The 18,867-nt window shown below is 43.7% G+C and overlaps 1 protein-coding gene and 1 long non-coding RNA gene across 10 annotated transcripts in view; one reads left to right on the top strand and one right to left on the bottom strand.

The window, feature by feature from the left end:
- The window catches only part of ppfibp1b (PPFIA binding protein 1b), a 43,036-nt gene that overhangs the window by 21,678 nt on the left and 2,491 nt on the right, over positions 1 to 18,867 (bottom strand). For all 9 annotated transcript variants that reach the window (XM_023801976.2, XM_023801980.2, XM_023801979.2 and 6 more), the window contains exons 2-3: positions 4,380 to 4,464; positions 1,728 to 1,933 (exon numbers count right to left, since the gene is read on the bottom strand). In XM_023801976.2, the coding sequence (XP_023657744.1) occupies positions 1,728 to 1,933; positions 4,380 to 4,443 (270 nt within the window). In that variant the 5' untranslated portion in view covers positions 4,444 to 4,464. The remainder of the gene's footprint in view (positions 1 to 1,727; positions 1,934 to 4,379; positions 4,465 to 18,867) is intronic.
- LOC111838727 (uncharacterized) lies at positions 2,295 to 3,743 on the top strand. Its single transcript, XR_002836944.2, has 2 exons — positions 2,295 to 2,709; positions 3,469 to 3,743. It is a non-coding gene; the product is annotated as an uncharacterized lncRNA (long non-coding RNA).

Here is an 18,867-nt window from a genome sequence, read left to right as displayed (position 1 = left end):
GTTCGGGTCGGGTCGGACTCAGGAGAGCACGGGTCTAAATTGCGGTTTTCAAAACATCATGTGCCAACAAAAAATACCATAGGGCTATATTTTAGTGACACATAAAAAATCCCGGCATTCAAGATGATAAAACGTAAAATCCATATCAGTTTATGCATGCATTCCCGGAAATCTCTCCCACTTTCATTTTCAAAAAGAGCATGCGATCTCCTGCAGCTGTTCGAAATGGATGCTGAGGAGTTGAAAAGAAAACTAGCAAGTGTAGAGTTTAAAGTTGTGGCCAATAACTCCACTAAAATCAAGTGTGGGAGAATTTCGGAGATCTCAGATAACGAAAACAACTCTTTTGACGTCTTGTCTTGGTGGAGAGAGCATGAGCGTTTGTTTCCCCATATTGCTCATATTTGGAGATCTACTCTCGCCACCCCGGCATCCAGCACCGCAAGTGACCAAGATTTCTCATGCGCCGGAAATGTCATCCAGGAGCGAAGGAGTCAGCTGAGGCCATCAACTGTGGACGATATCGTTTTTTTTTTTTTTAACTACACAGAGCACCGCACCAAACACTAGTCTTCGCCTTCGCCTTCGCGTAGGAATTCCAATCGGGTAATGGACAGTGCACGTAGGTAGCCTATAAAACCCAATACTGTGCAGGGTAGCCTAATGTACATTTTATATAATAGTTTTAACAACACATTTGATTGTAAGCTGGTAAGGCTATTTGTGGGCATGGCAATATCAAACATTGAGTTTGGAGGTAGGCTATTACTGTTTGTTTTGCTTATTATTAGGCTGTTATTAAGCAACATTTACATTTGGCTATGCCTTGTCGTTTGTTGTGTCAATAAACTTTTGTCTTTAATTTTGGCTATTTTAATTTTGGCGGTTTGTCAAAATCAGACCCATGCAGGACTCTGCTGCCAGGTGCAGCAATAATCATATAAATAATTTTTATATAAATCATATAAATAAATTATTTATTATTTGACATGACTTGATTACGTAATTTTTGCGAGCGAGGAGGGGAAATTCTGCGGTACGGCGGTATAATCAAAATCTCTCCCGTTGGGCAAATTTATATCGTATATCGTTTATACCGCACAGTACTAATCCACACAATCGAGAATCACTGAGGTCTTCCATTTAAGTATCACCACTTTTAGGAAAATCATCACTTATTATTAATCACTGGTACATAAACCAGCTCAAACAACTCAGAAGGTGAAATAAAAAGGATCACTTGCTATCCTGCAAGGCAGGAGGACATAAGGACATAAATCCATAAAGCTAAGACCAGTTCAATCAAAATAGCCCTTCTTTCATCTTCACCTTCATTCAGTTCAAATATTCTGCTGCGATTAATAGACATTACTCAAATCAGTATGTAAAAGCAGCATTTTCCCTTCAGCACCACTCATTTAGAACAGAAGAAGTTATGATTACAGCAGTATTTTAGCTAGAGCGAACTAAGACTAATACAATCTATAAGTTTATAAACAAACCAAAACTGCTGCAGCAAGTGACGTGCACTAGATAAAATAGTTTGACACTATATTTACACTGCAGATATTTTATAGTTCACAACAGTAAACAAAGAAGCAGGAACAACTGAAAAGGTATCCTGGCACACATAGCTAGCATGCGATGGTTAACGCTGAAGTGCCTTATCTGGTATAGCGTTAGCATGCTAATGGTTACGGACACTGTTAGCATAGGCCGGAGCTTACCAGGGGTCCCTGCAGCCACTCCATCAGGTACTCAGAGGTGGAGTTGGGGATTTGACAGCGCAGGCTCTCTCGCTCCTCGGTGCCCATGATCTCCAGCGATGCCCGCAGGTCCTCTGCCAGGTGTAGCGCACGCAAGCTGCCCATGTAAGGAGACGTTGGCGATTGGCAGTCGAAGATGCCATTGGTGTAATCCAGCGCCTTGGAGCCTAGGAAAAACAATTTCTTTCACTAAAAACTCTAGCACCGAACAAACGTTTGTAGGGTTAACCCATTTGTGCTTAAGCTAAAGACCTCTTATGACCCTTCTCACTCAACTGTTAGCTCAGTTTAGCTCAGAGCTAAAAGCAAGTCATACCTTTACTTGAAATCCAACTGAATAGAAAGCAGAAGTACAAAATTGATGAAGCAGAGGACTTGTGGAAACAAGCACTCAAATCCTCAGCAAGTATTTACAAAGATGATCTTGAGCATTTCATTCAAAGGACATTCATCAAGGCAAAGGAGCCTTTACCTGCATTGCATCACTATTTTAGTAGTTGGGGATGTTCGTTTATTGAAGCTCGAAGACACAGAGGAAGAAAAACAGCAACAACACGGAGAGGGAATCAAACAGGAGGCAGAGCAGCAATCAAAGGACAGCAAAAAGGTTTCATCTCATGTTGCCAAGTCCAGAAATCTGGCTCAGACCAGACTCCTATGGACCCAAAAACACTTCTGGATTGTTGAATAATTAGTTTAATGGCAACTGATCTGTATAGTTCAGAGTAGAGGTCGACCGATATATCGGCTGGCCGATATATTGGACTGATATTTAGCATTTTTTAATGTATCGGCATCGGCCGATATCCGAGTGCACTACGCCGATTTACAGACAGGCACGTCTGCGGGCAGCCCAGTGTTATTGTTGCAGTGGAATACGTGACCTATGCTGCCTTGTACAGGACCCCAGCCAGAAGTTTTGGAAGAGTCCTGGGAGAAAACGGTAAGGCATAAATTCTGATCTTTAAAAGACCTATTTATTTAACTGGTTTGCTATGAAATGTTGCTTTAAAAGAAAACGCGAGCGCTTTTGAAAGAGAACGTGAATTACGCTGTCGGGAACTGGGGCAATGATAATGAGCCTTCAACCAACTGTAGCTTACAGGTAACGTTAAGGATCATTGATTCTGACAGAGTTAGTTTTGTGCGCTTATTGGTGGGCTCACAGATGGTTTTTTTTATTGTTAAAAATCATTTTAATTGTTAACATTTTAATTATTACCATATCAGCCCGATGTTATCAGTTGTTTTTTTTTTCTTGTGTCGGAGAGTTTCACTCTTTTTTTCATTTGAGAGCGGAGATTCGAACAATTTGTCAGACGTCTAGATAAAAAGTGCACAACTTTGAGCAGTTAATTTCCTCATTAAACATGTCTATCCTTTATACGGGCTTATCTGTCGACAATGTCACAATCACTAGGGGCTTATGTTGTCCTTGCATACAAGGCTGTGTAATACGACAAAGTCGTATTTTATTTTCCGCGATCGCTAGATTCTGATTGTGAATTTGGCTTGTAAACTGTCTGTCTGCTAATAACATAAACATGTTAGTGAAAGGTTTTGGGCCTTGTACACATACCATGATGCACTTAGTTAATATTGTTTTTTTCTTTCAAAATTGGAGTATTAGAGTGTAATTGTTTTAATGTGCATGGAATACTGGAATTGTAGAATGAATTGAAGATTTTTTCTTCTGTTTCAGTAATTGCTGTCTGATGGATGAACAAAAATCTAATCCTGTATGGCAGCATTTCACCAAGCCAACACCAGGAAAAGCCAGGTGCAATATCTGCAGCAGACTGGTGAGCTTGGGAGCTGAAGAAGGAGTTTGCTGCTATATTGTGCACTAAAAGAGATTCTGATGCTGCTATTTTTATTGTTTATAAGTTTAAGTTGTTTACAAGTTGTATTGTGTTTTTGTTAAGTTTATATTTATATTTACACAAGTCAGTATTCAATAAATGCTAAGTTGAGAAATTTTGTGTATCATTTGTTTTTATTAGTGTGATATTTTATCATGGAAATAGAGGGGAAAACGTCCAATTTTCGGCCAAAAAATATCGGCAGCATATATCTGCCATCGGCTGACCCTGAGTCCTAAATATCGGCATCGGCTATTAAAAAACCCATATCGGTTGACCTCTAGTTCAGAGGGGATTAAGATCCAGGATTCACAAACAGATGTTTTGTTTGAGGTATCACTAGGGGACGCAGCACCAGTCACCCCACAGCATAACGGCCGCAGTTACGTGCGTAACTCAAGCCACAGGATGTCATGTGACCCGGCGCCACATTTCCAATGAAAATGTCAGCTCTATAATTAACTGAAAAATGAAGGGAGGATCCTTCTCCACATTGTTTTGCACATCAATAACAGAGCACGCCCTCAAAGTTTATTTAAATACTTTTACATGCATGATTAGAGAGAGTCAGATAAAAATATCTGTCAGGAAACTAATCTTAACCCCCTTTCCCACATTAGGGAATGGGAAGAGGAGACAGACTTTTTGCTGAAATGCAGGCATTTCTGCACCGTGTGTCTTAATGAGTGCTGACTCGGTCACCCGAGGGTGCCCCCATAGCAATCCAGCTCTCTGGATGTCTTAGTGTTACCTGCAATGATCCCATCCATCTGCTCCAAGGCTGCTGCCAACATATCACTGGCATCAGACATCATCCTCAGAACCTACAGTGACTCCTGAAAAAGAAAAGTTAAAATTACCTTCTAATAACATGTAAAGCTTTGAGCAAAGTCAGCTGAGGAAGACTGTCAAAGGGCGGCTTGGCTCAGCAGGTTAGGACTTTCACATACAATTGGAAGGTCATCAGTTCAAATCCCCTGATCAGAAGAGCAATTTTGCTGTTGCGCCCCTGAGCGAAGCCCTTTCTCGAATGTGCACAGCTTTTGATAAATGTACCTGCTAGATACAAAAATTAAAACCCATTTTAAAAAGTCCATTGAGGCTAAATTATACTTAAAAAAATATGAGCATAAATTGTACAATTGAAATTAGGGATGGGCTGATCCATATTTCAGTTTCGATCCGATTCTAATATACATCTGGAGATTCCAATACAAGAGTTCTTTTTACTTAATATATTAAATATAATAAATGTATATATTTATACTTTATATATAATTAATGTTTTTAAAGCTAGTAAATACAAAACAACAAATGTATTCCAAAAGAGCTTTAATTAGGCTATTGGTAGCATACATAATGCACTGTTCCACTTTGTATGTCTTGTTTTAAGTGTGTTCGAGGCATCTGCAGTTCAATCTGAAAAAGCGAGGATACGCAAGTGCCGAATGCTTAAAACGACCCACAATTTTTCTCCCACTGGCAACAGCATCATTTGCACTTTGTTGTGATAGCAGCCCCTTAAAAGCTGCAGCAAGGGTGCAAAACAGCCCAGGCTAGCGACTCCCAAATCATCCATTGCTTTTTAAATATTACGCACTTTGTCTCACGCAATTGAGTGCACTTCGTTCAGTGAGATTTTCCACTAAATGCTGCTTCCACCTCTCAAAACTGTTTCTACAAAGACTGAAAATTGCTGTGCTACTAGTTGTTGTTAAAAGTGTAAAAAAACTTTCAGATTGTCGCCCCCATATCTGATGTGCTCCTCATACGGCAAAGGGTATGCGCATGACATCACAGCAGGCGAAGTCCCTGCACTCACACCCACTGAGTGGCAAAAAGACTGAGGCAGCGTTAGTATTCAGCCACAAAAACTAATCTAAAATGGGAAAGAGCCATCGTGGAATTGATTGTACAAATCAATTAATCAAGAAATAGCAGTTCTTTTTAGTGGAAAGTATCGGATGTGGATCAGTCATATACAGCCGATACCCGATCTATCTAACAGGTCTGGATCGGTTCCAATACCGATCTGAATATTGGATCGGTGCATCTCTAGTTGAGACGGACAAGATCAGTTTCAAGCTCTGTTTGTCCATCCTAACATCCAGGAATATGAGCTCATAGGGCACAGGTAGCAGTTACTCTCCAGGCAACAACAGCTCTACACTAAAATTCTGCAGAGGGATCCAGCTTCTAAGTATATATTATGTTCAATTACATTTGACGAGACCTATTTCAGTTCCTCCGTAATAAAGTCCCATTTGCTTTGGGGTTGGTGTCTAAGCCAACAATAGAGCCGTTGTGCTAGTTTACTGCATAAAACATTCGAGACAAGAGGCTGCTGCAGAAGCAACGGAAGGACCTCAGCCAATGACTGAACCTCTTTTATACTCTGCCGTCCAATGCAATGCTGACAGAAACTCATCTACATATTTGGACAAGTCGCACTTGTGTTAAATTTTGTACAAGAAGTCAACCAGCTATGGGGCACGACAGCAAGCTGACTTCACGTTAACCATGCTAACAGATTTTCTAGGTGTTTGAGTGAATGGTTGTAAAATGTCATGTATGCTAGGTATACTGCACTCCTAGTCACCTTTAAGCACCATTAAAAATGTGTCGGCATACAGAACCCCAGTATTTTACAGATATGTACAGCAAGTAAGTTTGAGAATAATTTGGGAAGCTTAGGAACATGAACCCTCAATGCCACCATAATCACACCAGATAAGCTAAGCAGCCCATCTTATTGAATCACCCAATCCATCAACCTTTTGCCCTTATCTCCATGCTGGAAGATTTTGCTAAGCAACAGGGGGAGGGGGGGGGCACTTCAGCTACAGGAACAGCCTCCTTTTTATAACCTGATACACATCAACTTAACATTAAAATTTAAAGTGAAGCTTTACTGACCTAAGATATGTGAACTAAACAAAACCGAAGCAGCACATTGACTTTGCAGTAACTTTGTCCCAAGAAGGACAATGAGCCGGTGCCTGAATTGCAGGTGCATTGGTCACAAAAACTACAACATGCTTTAATATTTCAACGGAAAATCAAGACATCTGCCAAACACCTGTAAATTGCATCAGGAAAGAGGAAACGTGGTCTAAAAAAAATAGTCAACAAGGATAGTTGTTAACACCACAGAAGTTGGGCCTAAAAAACATACCAAATACCACAGAACTAAATCAGCTCCTCTACAAAAACTGCATGCTGTGGGATGTAAATCGTTGGCCACAAGGCAATTTGATTCAATTCAGATTATTCAGTGAACAATTCAATGTATCAGAAATCTTGAAATTTCTATCAGAATTCAATGTATCAATGTTGATACAATAAATTAACTTCAGGAAATCATTTCACAAATATTACCTTGGCAAGTTAATTACATACTCCTGATGCAATCCAAATGAAGGACAATCTCAGAACATTATGAATAAAGGAAGCATATACAGTAAAACCACGGATTGTGAGCATAATTCGTTCCGGAAACGTGCTCGCAATCCAAAACACTCGTATATCAAAGCGAATTTTCCCATTAGAAATAATGGAAACTCAAATGATTCGTTCCACAACCCAAAAATATTCATATAAAAATGATTAATACAAAATATAAAGTAAAAATACATAAAACATATGAACCTGCACTTTACCTTTGAAAAGAATCGTGGATGGTGTGGGGGAGACAAGAGGGAGGAGAGGAGGATGACTTTCACTATATCTAACGGAATCACTGCTCTGTTGGCTCACTGGAATCTTTTGCTTTTTGTGCGACTATAACATAGAACCTATCCAATGACAGCCGCTTTTGCCTCCTTTTCGATTTTGCAGAAATGTGGACATTACATTGTCTTTAAACAGATGCATCGCTCACACTGCTACACCCTTATTCAGGTGGTGCTTTTCTACTATATTTTGACTATACGAGTGAGGCACACGGACTGAGACCAAGCATGGGAGACGATTACCCACAATCCCGCAGCGGGAGAGAGAGAAAGAGAAGAACCATCAGCTTAGTTGTGATCATGTGACGCTCGGCAGACAAAGCGTATACTTAATAATCGTATTGAAAGACCTTGCTCATTTATCAAGTTAAAATTCATTTAAAAAAATTTGCTCGTCTTGCAAAACACTCGCAAACCAAGTTACTCACAATCCAAGGTTTGACTGTTTATAGCAATTTTCAAAACAAAAAAAAGCGCTTTACAGATACAATGGGGAGCCACTTCAACCACCACGAACTGTGTAGCACGCACCTGGAAGGTCTAATGGTGGGCAATGCTGGGCAAGCAAGGGGGAAAATAGGACGACAGATTTGAAAGGGCCACAGTGGGCAATTTTAGCCAGGACATCGGGGTACGACCGATATTCTTTCAAAAGTTACCCAGAGATCTTTTATGACCTCAGTGTGTGAGGACATTGGTTTCATGTCACATCCAAAGGAAGGCACCATTTCTACAGAACAGTGTCCCTTTCACTGCACTGGGGCATTGGCATCCACATAGAACAAAAGACAGGGTGACCAGTTGGTCACCGCAACACTTCTTCCAGCAGTGAGTCAGCTTTCCTAGTTGGTCTCCAATCCAAGTACTGGCCAGACCCAAACTGGCTCAGCTTCAGACAGATTGCCTAGTCTGAACTGCAGGTGATATGGCTGCCGACTATTTACTGTTGCTATTAAAACAGAGAGAAAAGGCCAGTATAAAAACGTCAAAATGCCAACTACTGAGTGAAAAAGGAGGAAGAAAAAAGGAAAGCAGGAAAGAAGGAAGAACCACTTGATGGGGGGGAGGGGGGGGGTGATATCTTGAACACTGAGCATCAGCCCGCATTGACATGTTAACCAGCATTTTGTGCATCTATAAAGCTAAGATGACACTTGTCTTACCTAGCTAGTTAGCTGCCTCTTTGACCATTGCTACCATAGCTTGCAAAAAAAGGACTTGCACTTGCATGCGCTTCCCAAAAGAATCGTCGGTCGAAGATCATCCAGTAGTGCTTCCTTTATAAATATTATTGAACCTTCCCCTGCCCCCCTACGTCTCGGAAACTCGTGTGGCAGTACTGCTACCTTGTACGCCTGCCTGGGGCACGTGAATGTGAGAGGGCACAACCCAGACGTAGGAGTACCTTTAACTTTACCCCCACAAACTCATTCTGACTTTACAGATTGATGCATTGAATCAGCACCTTAATAAATTGATTCATCATGATGCATCAGTGCATATTTATACCCCGACAGCATGCTGTAAACTTCACAAAGCTGGTGCAGGATTCAGCAGGGATGCCATTTGGATACTGCTTATATCCAAGGCCACAGCACAAAGATTCAGACTGGTATAAAGAGCATAATACCTGCCCCCCAAAAGAAATGGAAAATGTGATAGTATCATGAGTCATAATTTAGGGATTTGCCTTCAGCCCTCTGTCTCTGTTGATATGGGTAGCCATCTGGGAATTGAGATCCAATGATTGCTCTGCATGGTCACAAAACAGCAGAGAAATATGGGGTCATTCCACGGGACCTGGTGCAAACATTGGCCCTTCCTGATTTACACAGCTAAAGAGATACAAGAGTAGTTTCATGAACACTTAACCTCTGCAAGAAGTTCTGGAATGTAGAGTGTGGAGTACATTTCTACCTCCATCACTCCTGAAATAACTGAAGGGTTTTCTTTTCAAGGAATATTCCAATATCCCACTGCACACAATTTAGCACTAACATCACAGCATTCCAAGATGGACCGAAGCTGTTCTGAAGGCAAAAATTTATCCTGTTCCCAATATTAGTATTTTTAAGGTGTTTTATTTCATCCACCCAAACTGCTGTTAAGCTATTTCTAACCTTGCCAGCTATCAGACACACAGTGCCAATTGGCTACAACTAAAAAAGCTACAACCTATGATCTCGTAAAGGCCCGCCCACTGTTACACTGCTCCTTGGTACGGCCTCTGCTCATCACCACCAGGATGTGGTTACAGTCATCAGTCCATACAGTCAGAGGAAGGTTTGGCAATCCTTGACGTTCAGTGCGACACCCTGTGAAACCCTACAGGGTGCCCCTCTACCATGGAGCCTGGCCCTCTTTAGAACTGAAAAAAAAATGTGCCGTCTGGCCCAGTGAAGATGGACCCAAGCATGCAGAATGAACAAAATGTGTTCCAAATGAACAGGTCTGAAGAGAGCACACATATGCCTGAAGGAGAAAAGTCACTGAGCCACAAGCTTTCACCCCACTGCTACTGCTAGTAGGATGAGGTCTTGAGAAATATACATGTTTAATGGCATGTTGCCCTATCTACAGGACTTAAGCGCCATGATCATCTGTGGGATGACATTGCAGTGAGTATTCTTAAACTGCTGAGTAAACAAATGGCAACCTTAGACAGAAGTAACAAACAACAGAGAATCTCTCTACACCATTTTTGCAAACTGGAGCCCAGCACTGATTACAAATATACAGAACCAATAGGTTCCAGTGTGGGGCAACACACACACACACACACACACACACACACACACACACACATGTAATCTCCATAGTGGACCCACCACAAACGGGAAAAACTAATGTGTAATTAAAACCAGAATATTTAAAGAATGACACTGGATACTTAGTATACAATTACTAATGAAAAACATGTTAGCACTTGTCAGCTGCAGTAATACAGTGGACAGTGTAGTACAGTGGATAGCTACAGTAACTAGAACTGAAGTTAGTGTGCAGGTTGGCACCTTGCATGGCAGCCTCCACCACCGGCGTGTGGATGTGAGTGTGGATGGTGAATGTGAGGCATAAATTGTAAAGCGCTTTGGTACTCGTAAGAGTAGAAAAGCGCTCTATAAATGCAGTCCATTTACCATTTACCATTTATCAGTAATGGGAAAATGTAAAAGAATAAAAGCTAGCAAGCTGCTGTTAAGTCACAAAAGCAGCTGTAAACACTGCTAAACCCTCAAATTAAAATTAGGGCATCTTTGGCTTAAATGGTTGACTGAAATAGCTCTGTATTTCCCGTCTGGGATCAAGACACAGTCATAAGCGACCTCCAGTGCAGCTCACATCACACAAAACACTATTTGGGACCAAGATGCATTTTCATTTTGGATGACCACATTCCCCCTTTCGTGATCTCTAAGGCCATTTTTCCACCGCACCAAATACCGTACTTTTGGTACTTCCCCTTTTCCATTGACTTCCGGTCAAGGACCAGTACCAAAAGCACCAAACCTGGCAAAAAACCAAAAAGTTATGAACTCACAACGATAATGACAAAGAAAAAATAACTGATCTACTCAGAAGAACAGATATAAAAAAAAGATGGCATGACAAGAAATGTAAAAAGTATTCTGTCTAATATACTAGGACAGCATGTATATAGCAATGTAATTTTGTTGTACAAAATTGGGATAAAAAGCAACAAGGAATTCATAAATTTCTCACAAACCTGTCTAGGAGTGATTTAGACAGCAAGGACAAAAATGATTATGGTTGTCTACACATGCAGCTCTCATGCAAAAGCAGCAGAGGCAAGCTTTAAACTGATTTTTAAACATGTATTAGATATATATATAGATCTATGAAAAGAACAATAACTAAAAAAATTCAGTTTTTTTTTTCTATGATAAAGTAAAAATGATTTAGTAAAACTCTCTGCGCTATAATATCTGTACAGAACATAAAGTAAGAAAAAGCCTGATTAGCAATGTAAGAATTGCATGTGCGTAACATGCGGTGTTGGTATTAATATTGCACATCGTTCGAGTACCAAAAGTAAGGGACCTGGTACGGAGGAAAAGCGCCCTGAAATGCACTCAGTGTGACATGGGTCATTTCCAATGAGTGTTATATCGAGATAGGACATAAATGACAAAAAAAAAAAAAAAAACTATACGGACATTACTGTTGCGCTGTCCTGTCGGGTTGAAAATTCCCAGTGAACTTTCAATGCCCCAAGACCAACTGGAATTCAGACCTAATATTTGTATAGACTTTGATTCCTCTGTACAACTAACAATTGCAATTTAGTGACTGAGCAAAAACATGATTGTAGTAAGCTGTTAAATCCAATGTCCAACATTACTGAAAATTACTGTAGGAATTCTAGAATTATGTCACACAGGCCTAGGCACAAAAACCAGATGATTTAACTTCATTTTGACATCTAAAAATCGTTTCCCGCAATGCTATTGATGACTTGGATTTGTGCACTGCAGGGATGAAACGCTGTGCTGAACAGCTGTTTCCCACCCTGGAAAAAAATTGTTTTGCTTAAACTAGCAAGTTTTAAGGAGCATATAAATATCAAACCGTTTGTTGATTTTTCCCCTCAGTTTGCTGGCACACAGAAAGACACACAAACGTGCACAGAGAAGAGGTGGAACTCACCCAAGGGAAAGGGCCTTGTTCACTGCAGAGAAGCCCTCGGGGTTTACGCTTTAGCCTCACAAGCCATTTGTAAATTTAGGCTAAGATGTGGTACATGTTGCTTTGGGGGCTCATTTTCTAACCACCTGTCCATTACAGGACCACGGGGGGAAGCCTATCCCGAGGTAGAAGACCACTCTGGACGGGATGCCAGTCTATCAGGATATACATAAACATGCAGGGAATCTGACACATCTATGTAATTATATTTAACATGCAGGGAATGGGACAGATATCTTTTGAAAGACAGTGTAATCCATGATCTTCATCATCTTTTCCATAATTCTCCACAGAACATTAAGAAGTCCCAGGAGGCTAAACTGTGCTACCAATTGTATTGTAAATAATAATAATAATAAATAAAATAATAAATAAAATAATAATAATAATAATAATTATATCCAGGCCTGGTGGGGGAGCTCGATGGCGAGCGCCTGGTGGCCAGGCCTGTACTCATGGGACCTGGTCGGGCACAGCCCGAACAAGGCACGTGGGTCCCCCCTCCAATGGGCTCACCACCTGTAGGAGGGGCCATAGGGGTCGGGTGCGTTGTGAGCTGGGCAGTGGCCAAAGGCGGGGACCTTGGCGGTCCGATCCTCAGCTACAGAAGCTACCTCTAGGGACATGGAATGTCACCTCTCTGGTGGGGAAGGAGCCTGAGCTGGTGCGCAAGGTTGTGAAGTTCCGGCTAGACATAGTCGGGCTCACCTCGACGCATAGCCTGGACTCTGGAACCAGTCTCCTTGAGGGGGGTTGGACCCTCTTCCACTCTGGAGTTGCCCGCGGGGAGAGGCGCCGAGCGGGGGTGGGCATACTTATTGCCCCCTGGCTGGGTGCCTGTACATCGGGGTTTACCGCAGTGGATGAGAGGGTAGCCTCCCTTCGCCTTCGGGTGGGGAGACGGGTTCTGACTGTTGTTTGCGCTTATGTGCCAAGCGGCAGTCCAGATTACCCACCCTTTTTGGAGTCCTTGGAAGGGGTGTTGGAGAACGCTCCTCCTGGGGACTCTCTTGTTCTGCTGGGGGACTTCAATGCTCATGTCGGCAATGACAGTGAGACCTGGAGTGGCGTGATTGGGAGGATCGGCCCCCCCGATCTGAAACCGAGCGGTGCTTTGTTGTTGGACTTCTGTGCTCGTCACGGATTGTCCATAATGAACACCATGTTCAGGCATAAGGGTGTCCATATGTGCACTTGGCACCAGGACACCCTAGGCCGCAGTTCGATGATCGATTTTGTAGTCGTGTCATCAGACTTGCGGCCGCATGTCTTGGACACTCGGGTGAAGAGAGGGGTGGAGCTGTCAACTGATCACTACCTGGTGGTGGGTTGGCTCCGCTGGTGGGGGAGGAAGCCGGCCAGACCTGGCAGGCCCAAGTGAGGGTCTGCTGGGAACGTTTGGCGGAATCCCCTGTCAGGAGGAGTTTCAACTCCTACCTCTGGCAGAACTTCTCCCATGTCCCGGGGGAGGCGGGGGACATTGAGTCCGAATGGGCCATGTTCCGTGCCTCCATTGTGGTGGCGGCTGACCGGAGCTGCGGCCGTAAGTAGGGGTGCACCGATCTATCGGCCTCGATCACGTTAATTTGAGGGGATCAGAAATCGACCATATTCCCATGAGATCCACCGATCTTAGTTATATGCTTTTAAATCAGCCTTTTCTCCCATTCCCGAGAGAGGTGCAGTGCAGGCTGCCTCCCTCCCGCCCGCCCAATACGTCACACCTGTGCTGCCGTGCAGGAGGAAGAAGAAGAAAAAGGAGGAGGGGGAGTTCAAGGCAACATGTCCTCAGTTTGGAAATTTTATACCATAAAAGAGAATGAGCAAAGATTCGCAATTTGCAATTCATGTCAAGCGGAAATAAGCCGTGGAGGGGTAACTAACAAAGCGTTCAATACTACAAACCTTATTCGGCATTTAAGAAACAACCACAAAGCGGACTATATGAGTATTCATATCCATTTACTCAATAAAAATGGAAACATTGAAGTAATTGTCTTTTAGTTATGAAAGAAACAAGATCGGCAAAAAAAAAAAAATCGAGATCGGCAGGTAAGGTTGTCTAAGGATCGGTGATCGTTGATCGGCCAGAAAACTGCAATCGGTGCACCCCTAGCCGTAAGGTGGTCGGTGCCTGTTGCGGCGGCTATTCCCTGAACCCGCTGATGGATACCAGTGGTGAGGGATGCCGTCAAGCTGAAGGAGGAGTCCTATCGGGCCTTTTTAGCATGTGGGACTCCAGAGGCAGCTGACAGGTACCGGCAGGCCAAGCGGGATGCGGCTTGAGCGGTCGCTGAGGCACAAACTCGGGTTTGGGAGGAGTTTGGTGAGGCCATGGAAAACGACCTCCGGACGGCTTCGAGGCGATTCTGGTCCTCCATCTGGCGGCTCCGGGTAGGAAAGCGGTGCAACATCGACACTTTATGGTGGGGATGGGGTGCTGCTGACCTCAACTCGGGACGTTTTTTGGGACGGTGGAGGGAGTACTTCGAAGACCTCCTCAATCCCACCGACACGCCTTCCAATGTGGAAGCAGAGTATGGGGACTTGGGTGTGGACTCCCCTATCTCTGGGGCAGAGGTCGCTGAGGTGGTTAAAAAGCTCCTCAGTGGCCGAGCCCCGGGGGTGGATGAGATCCACCCGGAGTTCCTTAAGGTTCTGGATGCTGTGGGGCTGTCCTGGTTGACACGCATCTGCAGCATTGCGTGGACATCGGGGGCAGTGCCTCTGGACTGGCAGACTGGGGTGGTGGTCCCCCTCTTTAAGAAGGGGGACCAGAGGATGTGCTCGAACTATAAGGGGATCACACTCCTCAGCCTCCCTGGTAAGGTCTATTCGGGGGTTCCGGAGAGGAGGGTCCGCCGGATTGTCGAACCTCGGATTCAGGAGGAGCAGTGTGGTTTTTGCCCTGGCCGTGGAACAGTGGACCAGCTCTATACTCTCCGCAGGGTTTTGGAGGGTGCGTGGGAGTTTGCCCAACCAGTCTACATGGGTTTTGTGGACTTGGAGAAGGCATTCGACCATGTCCCTCGGGGAGTCCTGTGGGGGGTGCTCCGGGAGTATGGGGTGCCAGGCTTCCTTTTAAGGGCTGTTCGGTCCCTGTATGACCAGTGCCAGAGCCTGGTCCGCATGGCCGGCAATAAGTCGGACTCGTTTCCAGTGAGGGTTGGACTCCGTCAGGGCTGCCCTTTGTCACTGATTCTGTTCATAGTTTTTATGGACAGAATTTCTAGGTGCAACCAGGGCGTTGAGGGTGTCTGGTTTGGCGACCTCAGGATTAGGTCTCTGCTTTTTGCAGATTGTTGTGGTTCTGTTGGCTTCATCGGACCCTGATCTTCAGCTCTCACTGGGACAGTTCTGTGTCGTCCTCAGTGCGCTGCATCAGTCTGTCATGGTGAAGAAGAAGCTGAGCCAAAAGGCAAAGTTCTCGATTTACCAGTCGATCTACGTTCCTACCCTCACCTATGGTCACGAGCTGTGGGTAGTGACCGAAAGAACGAGATCGCGAGTGCAAGCGGCCGAAATGAGATTCCTTTGCAGGGTGGCTGGGCTCTCCCTTAGAGATAGGGTGAGGAGCTCAGTCATTCGGGAGGGTCTCAGAGTAGAGCTGCTGCTCCTCCGCATCGAGAGGAGCCAGATGAGGTGGCTCAGGCATCTGGTCAGGATGCCTCCTGGACGCCTCCCTGGTGAGGTGTTCCGGGCATGTCCCACTGGGAGAAAACCCCGGGGAAGACCCAGGACACGCTGGAGGGACTATGCCTCTCGGCTGGCCTGGGAACGCCTCGGGATTCCCCCAGAGAAGCTGGATGAAGTGGCCCGGGAGAGGGAAGTCTGGGTTTCCCTGCTGAGACTGCTGCCCCCGCGACCCGACCTTGGATTCAGCGGGAGATAATGGATGGATAATAATAATAATAATTATTATTATTTATATTATTATTATTATTATTATTATTATTATTATTATAATAATAAAACAACAACAATAATAATAGAATCAAAGGGTTTCAAAACCAAAACAACCATGAGAGCTACCCTAACCCATTACTTTTTAACAGAAAAGTTCATGAAATGGAACTTGTCCCAAAACATAATTGCTGATCATTATTTTGCCCGGACACACACCCAAATACATATCCAATTCAAAACACAACCATGGGAAAAAAAAGCCATTTCATTTTACTCTGAAGGAGTATAACTTTAGACTACACCAAAAGTCTGATATGGACAAACATCATAAAACGCAGTAAAGGTCCGAGTCGATTTTACATTGAGAAATGCACGTCTTGACAGGAAACATCACAGAGGGCGTTCCAAGATGAATACGAGTCACATTCATCCAGACCTGCAGCCAGAGTCCTTGAGGGGACGAAACCTCCCACTAACGTCAGAGCAGGTACCCAGCAACGCTACAAACACACACACCCGTCGATCAACCCCACACAGCCTTTCCTACAAATAAATAATTTCCATGGTGACCATTTAGCAATGACCCATGACGCCATCAACATCGTGCTCATGATGCAGCCTGCACAGGTGCGGGCCCGCAGATTCCTGCGGATGTGCCCTTAGTGAATATGGCGTGTGTCTGACGTTAGCTATGGCAGCAGGATTACCCTCCGCAAAACGACCGGGACAGCAATGCGTTCTCGTCAGCCTGTCCCTAAAACAGTACCCCCTCCCCCCCAAAGGTAGAGAATACAAAAATGCACTCAAAGCTCAGGGGTGTGTTTCAGAGATCCGTACGATCTCCCATCTGGCCCACCTGCCCCTCTGGCAACGACTCTCCAATTTAAACACAGAACAAACGTCACGCATCAGGAAGTTTGGGGGGGGGGGGGGGTGGATTGTGGAAAATCTTGAGCTCCTCAGTGCCACGCAATACGACACTGAAGCGAGGAGCGAGACAGCAAGCGAGAGAGAATTCAAACAGCAACAATCTCCTGCCCCAACAAAGTATTTCCTGGCACGTGCCGAAGGAATGTCTGCCTTTGGGTCAGTAGTTAGGGGAAGGCTGCTTGGCGGCCATGTTTCTTTACTCACTCAGGAACTCTGGAATGCTAATTACACTGCCAGCTCAGAGCTACGGCGCGGGCTACCCCCGCTGGATGTCACGCACCTGAAAGCCGTTTCTAGTTACATTTTAAGTCTATTTATACATAAATATACAGTCAGCGTTGTACCCCAGCCAAATATTTTGTAGGAAACCCCTAAGCATTTTATTTAAACATCACGTTTTATCCCCTTCGGAAATGAATTTGGAAATCAAGAGTTACTCCGTAATATTTACCTAAACCATCGCTATTAAAGTACCCAACGTCCTTAATTCACCATGGAATCTTACCCTCAACATACCCTTGGCAGAGCAGGGAGGTGTAAAAAATAAGACAGACTCTCTCTCTTGCGCGCGCACACACACACACACACACACACACACACACACACATGCTAGAGGGGCCAACGACAAATTCCACAAATAATTTAGCAAGGGGGCAGAGTGAGGTTAAACACCACGTCTCAAAAGAGAAATCACAGGCTTCAGGGAGATGTTAAGAAATTTAAACTGAAACCAGACTACAAACTCCTCTTAAGTGTTTTGTATGACCGTAAAATAAAACCTTGCCATAGATGATAGGAAGGGGCTTGAAGTTGGCAAGTCTGAGAGCCAGCAAGTTAGTAGGTGGTTGATTAACCCACTGACGTCAAACTATGAGTAACGTTTGCATTCATACAGTTCATCCCGTAGTTCACCAATGCATCTAATTTAGTAAAGTACATATAATAAGCTGATCAACAGCATAAAAACTACAGAAGTTTAAGGATTTATAACGTTCGATTTATTTTTAAATTTCTCACTGGAGTAAAAATCTGGCCTTCATTCCCGGTGCAGCGTAGTATTGCGTCTGCGCTCAGCTGTTCTTTCCGGTCCCACGCTGTTGTGTCTGAGTCAGGATGTCAGCCCCCACCCCCCACCGCGCGCACACACACACACACACACACCCAGTGACAGCCAGTGACGGGCTTCTAAACAGCCAGCTACTTTCGCCTCCCCAGCTATTTCTGATGGCGATAGGGCTTGAAAAAGCAAACCTCGGTCACAAGAGCCTCTTCGGGTAGCATCTGTGTGAGATGATCAGGACTCCCACACCCCAAACGTCTGATAAACACCTACATTCTTAGGCCAATTTATCCATGTATGTAACACAGCAAAAACATGAACTGAAGGACATTTGTAACAGAATGCTTGAAATGTGTAGGACACAGCAGCTCTGACATGGGGGTTGATGAAGCTCAACAAGTTTCCAATCAAAACCAATTCCACAAACAGCTGCCATTTTAACACACTTCAGTCTATACTTGCCAAACAATAAAACTATAAATCCCACATATCAGACTCCGTTCTCACTGTGGAAACAAACTCCTTCAATTTTTACATATTATTAAATAGGTAAGTGTGCAATTATAAGATATGGAAATTAGGTAATAATTTATAAATATCTCAAAGGCATTCATCAACTGATGTAAGCTTCCTAATGCAATTCAATAGGGTGCCTTTATTTTCAAATGGGAATACATTAAAACATCATTCAAATGAAATGACTGCATGATTACTTAGCGTTGTTAGTAGTTTTGAGCAAAACACATTTAAGCCTTTACAGCAAGTAGCGCATTTATTGACTTTGCATTCACCATTATGAAAATGAGATCTCAAGATGCTTAATCAGATCCATGCATTGAATTAATAAGTCTGACAGAGAAATATTACACCACAGCAAAAATGAAGAACAAGAGTAGTAGACTTGGAAA

The sequence above is a fragment of the Paramormyrops kingsleyae genome, chromosome 3, assembly GCF_048594095.1.
Source record: "Paramormyrops kingsleyae isolate MSU_618 chromosome 3, PKINGS_0.4, whole genome shotgun sequence".
In the NCBI taxonomy this organism is placed as follows: Eukaryota; Metazoa; Chordata; class Actinopteri; order Osteoglossiformes; family Mormyridae; genus Paramormyrops; species Paramormyrops kingsleyae.
The sequence above is the reverse complement of the archived record's forward strand: the minus strand, read 5'-3'. Positions and strand labels throughout refer to the sequence as shown.